Source organism: Alosa sapidissima, chromosome 14 (assembly GCF_018492685.1).
Source record: "Alosa sapidissima isolate fAloSap1 chromosome 14, fAloSap1.pri, whole genome shotgun sequence".
Taxonomy (NCBI): Eukaryota; Metazoa; Chordata; class Actinopteri; order Clupeiformes; family Clupeidae; genus Alosa; species Alosa sapidissima.
The window spans coordinates 11,986,791-11,991,487 of record NC_055970.1 but is presented as its reverse complement, the minus strand read 5'-3'; the positions used below and the strand labels follow the sequence as shown (position 1 = coordinate 11,991,487).

General features: G+C 47.6%; 1 protein-coding gene across 5 annotated transcripts in view; it reads left to right on the top strand.

The window, feature by feature from the left end:
* crtc3 (CREB regulated transcription coactivator 3) overlaps positions 1 to 4,697 on the top strand; it is a 48,561-nt gene that overhangs the window by 31,625 nt on the left and 12,239 nt on the right. For 3 of the 5 annotated variants that reach the window (XM_042062591.1, XM_042062590.1, XM_042062589.1), the window contains exons 5-6: positions 784 to 846; positions 2,172 to 2,275. In XM_042062591.1, coding sequence (XP_041918525.1) covers positions 784 to 846; positions 2,172 to 2,275 — 167 coding nt within the window. The remainder of the gene's footprint in view (positions 1 to 783; positions 847 to 2,171; positions 2,276 to 4,697) is intronic. The other 2 variants (XM_042062593.1, XM_042062592.1) reach the window with 1 other exon arrangement.

Genomic DNA, 4,697 nt, shown 5'->3' with positions numbered 1-4,697 from the left:
AGCTTGTAACGGAAGAAATGTGTGAACATTGAGATTTAGTTTGGTGATGGAGAGGTGATTTATTCTGCAGACTCTGATGATTCTGAGCGATTGCTGTCCAGGCTGTAATGGATTGAGGTTTCAGTGTGCGGGAGGAAGCACGATCACTCCTCAATTCCAGCTCTGGTGACCAGAGCAGTTCAAGTCGAGGTTGAGGAGTTCTACAGCCGCTTCTGGAAAAGGCAGACTAGCGTGATGGCTGTGGTGTTTGTGTTGGCATGACCCAGTGAGTTTGTTTTGGTAGGTCCCAGTGCTTCTCTTGTGAAGGGGCCCGTAACTTTGTGTGTGTGTGTGAGAGAGTGAGAATCTCTGTAGTTCCCCTGTGTGTGTGTGCCTGAGTGCCTGACTGTGCGCCTGACTGTGCCCAGTGTGAGGGGATAACTGGAGTTTACACAAAGAAAACAGGATGAATCTGAAACACCTACACACACACTGTCCTTCAACTTATTAAGCCCATGCAAAGCTGCCTGTCTGCTCTCTCTCTCTCTCTGCCTCTCTCACATACCCAGTCCCTGTGCCTGAGAAGCACTTACTCTTGCATGTCCTTGTGCTGAGATGGGTTCAGTTGCACAAACACGCGTGCGCAGCGCTTTTTCTTTTCAATCTCCTCTTCTCCCCTTGCCGACTTCACCCCTTACTAACCCAGCCGGGGGTCTGACCAATGGCGAGTCTGGTGAGTCTGATGGTAAACTCTGATGTTTTTCCCTCCTCTTCCTCATCTTCCTCCTCCTCTTCCTCCTGAAGGGAGCAGCAGCCATGGCCTGAAGACAAGCGACCCGGATTTAGATTAATGTCCCAACTCAACAGGTGACCTTTGACGTCTGACCACCTCCTCTTCCTCTTCGTCTCTACACAGATCAACTCACCTTTTTGTTTCTTCGTAATCTTCCCTCTATTTAGCCTCTTGCCGTTCCGTCTCGCATTTTCAACATTCTCAAGCTCCTGTCTTTCTCAAATCTAACAAGGAGCAAAAGCCAAGCAACTGAGCTAGTGATGAAGACTTTGACTCTCCGTCTTGCTCGGCTCTGTTACTCTCGTCTCGATAGCGCTCCTCTGCTGCTCTCGTCTCAATAGCGCTCCTCTGTTGCTCTCGTTTCGATAACGCTCCTCTGTTGCTCTCGTCTCGATAGCGCTCCTCTGCTCTTCCCATTAATAGGTGTGTAGACTGCTGCGGTACGGGTAGTCCACAATTAATCCACTAATCAGAGAAGTTTCTCTTTTGTTTCCACTAACCAGTGATCTCTCTCTTTTTTGACATGCTGTTGCTGGTCTATCAATCATGCTGTGCTGATATGGCCATGTGAAATCAGCTAACATGAATAAACTATAGCAATCCCCTACATCAATCTCTTACAAACAGCAGTTGTTATTGACCTGTCTTATAAAGTCAGATATACTTCAATCAATCACATGTACACTGTTCACCTACTGGAATAGTTGTAGTATTTGGGGGGGGGGGGGGGGGGGTAGTTGTAGTAGTGTAGTAGCTGGGAGGGTGCAGCACTAGAGCCTTGTTAGTACGGAAGGTGTCAGAGTAGAAGAGATGAAGAGGGGACCAGAGGGGAGAGCTGACCCAGAGAGGAAAGAAAGAGCTGATGACGGAGTGATGACCGAGGGAACAATAGAGGAGGGCAGTCTTTCAGGCAGTGAGAGAACCAACACCCTTTAACATAATGACTCAGAGAACTCATGCCTTGTCTTTTGCCCCACTCCTCCTCCTCACTCCTTCTCTCTCTCCTCCCCACCTCTCTCTCTTTATCTCCCTCTCTCCTCTTCTCTCACTCCTCTCTCTCCTCCCCACCTCCCTCTCTCCCTCTTTATCTCCCTCTCTCCTCTTCTCTCCTCCTCTCACTCCTCTCTCTCCTCCCCACCTCTCTCTCTCTCTTTCTCCCTCTCTCCTCCTCTCTCCTCTCTCTCCTCCCCACCTCTCTCTTTATCTCTCTCTCCTCCTCTCTCACTCCTCTCTCTCCTCCCCACCTCTCTCTCTTTATCTCCCTCTCTCTCCTTCTCTCTCTCTCCTTCTCTCTCTCCTCCCCACCTCTCTCTCTCTCTCTTTCTCTCCCTCTCCTCCTCTCTCTTTCTCTCTCTCCTCCCCACCTCTCTCTCTCTCTTTATCTCCCTCTCTCCTCCAGGACCAACTCCGACTCGGCCCTCCACACCAGCGCTATGAGTCCCAACCCACAGGACCCCTTTGGCATGAACCAGCAGATGGCCCGTGGGCCCCCACAGCGCAACGGTGAGACACACACGCTCACGTACACACACACACACACGCACACACGCACGTACTCGCACACACACACACACACACACACGTACACATGCACGTACGCACACACGCACGTACACACACAGGCACGCACGAAGTCTGACTCAAACTGTCTCACCTACAGTAACCAGTGGCGCATACTCACACACGCTCATCTGTGTCATGATGTAACCATGTATCAGCCTCCGAGGCACACACACTTCTACACAGAAACACCTACATTTACACCTACACATACCCACACACACTTCTACACAGAAACACCTACATTTACACCTACACACACACACCATTTGATATCTAATTGTGTGCATAAACACTAATATTCCCACGGAAGATCAGAGAGGCGATGCATTTGAAACTGCTGATATTTTTCCACCTGGAGCTGAAATGGCAAGTCAATGTATATGATGGTTGTTTACAATAGATATAGTAATTTTAGTCCTATTGATTATTAGGTTTATGGTAGCCTATATGTCCCATAAATAAAACAGGACTTCCCTTTAATCTGGCAGGTTTTAAAGGGCATGTTTGCATTTAGTTTGCATTAGTCAGTCAGTCCTTCGTTTCCCATATACCCTTCTGTGTAAATTCTTAGTCAGAAAATCTGTTTCCTTTGCTGCTTTTTGGAGGGTTCAAAGGTATGACAACGTGAGGATGATGTTGAATGAAGGCTAAACCCACGTACAATAGAATGCTCTTCAGTTGAAGCCAAACAGGAACTGATTTAATACACTGCCTGGCCAAAAAAAGGTCACACACTCTAATATTCCGTTGGACCGCCTTTAGCTTTGATTACGACGTGCATCCACTGTGGCATCATGTCCACAAGCCTCTGCAATGTCACAATATTTATTTCCGTCCAGCGTTGCATTAATCTTTGCGCCAAGATCTTATATTGATGACGAGAGATTCAGACCACTGCGCAAAGTCTTCTCCAGCACATCCCAAAGATTCTCAATGGGGTTAAGGCCTGGACTCTGTGTCTGGTGATGAAGTCTCATGCTCCCTGAACCACTCTTTCACAATTTGAGCCCAATGAATCCTGGAATTGTCATCTTGGAATATGCCTGCGCCATCATGGAAGAAAAAATCCATTGATGGAATAACCTGGTCATTCAGTATATTAAGGTAGTCAGCTGACCTCATTCTTTGGGCACATAATGTTGCTGAACCTAGACCTGACCACCTGCAGCGACCCCAGATCATAGCACTGCCCCCACAGGGAGGCTCTTACCTATTTGCTTAGTTAAATCCAGGTAGTCGCCTTTTTTTTTTGGCCAGGCAGTGTATATTCATTATGTGACCTCTCATAATGGTTCTGAGTTGCTGTCTGTCTGTGTCTGTGTGTGTGTATTTGATGCGTGTCGGCCTTTGTTTTTCTGTTCTTTTCCTGTTTCCGTTGTATCCTGGAAGCTCTCAGCTGAGTGTGTGTGTGTGTGTCTGTCTGTGTCTGTGTGTTTGGTTTGTGTCATTGTTCAGGCTCAGTTAAACTATTGTTGTGATATGTATTGTGGGGCTATCCTCATGACTGAGTACGTCACAGTGTTCTATTTTCATTGTGAGCTACTGGTCCGAGTACATACTGTAGTGATTAGAGTAGAGTGCAGCACAGTACACACTCACTTCACACACCCACTTCAGTGTGACTTGGCTCAGCTTGAATGGCGGTTGAGCAAGGAAGCGAAGGCCGCGGCGCTCTATGGGTGACATCATTGTGAGGTAGCTTCCTGTTTTTAGCAACTTGAAATGGATTGCAACATTCCTGGCGTGCCAACAATGACACACCCCGCTCTAGGTGTGGCGCTGTGAAGAGGGTTTTAGGGGCGTGCATCTCTGTCTGGAGCCCACTGCTCCGGCAGCACAACTGGTAGAGCAGGGCACCGCCGGTGCCAAGGGGAAGGGCTGGATTCCTGGGCCCACACACACACACACACACACATAGAGATATATATATATATATATATATATATATATATATATATATATATAACACCCTGTATTAACACTTAGCGTAACAGTGGGGTAGAGCATCTGCAGGTAAAAATGGCTGTGGGCAGCTGCACACAGGACACACATGTCTTCAGAAATGCCAGAGAAATGCCCCTCCCAATCATCCCTCTCTTTCTCTCACTGTGTCTATATATCTCTCTTCCCCTCTCTCTGTCTTTCTCTCCCTCTCTATATCTCTCTGTTCCCCTCTATCTCTCTTTCTCTCCCTGTGTCTATATCTCTCCATTCTCCTCTCCTTCTTTTTCTCTCCCTCTATATCTCCATTCCCCTCTCCTCACTTTCTCTCCTTCTCTATATCTCTCTATCCCCCTCTCTCTCCATCTCTGCTTGATTCTATCTGTGCTTCCCCTCTTTCCCACTGTAATGTTTTGTCTAC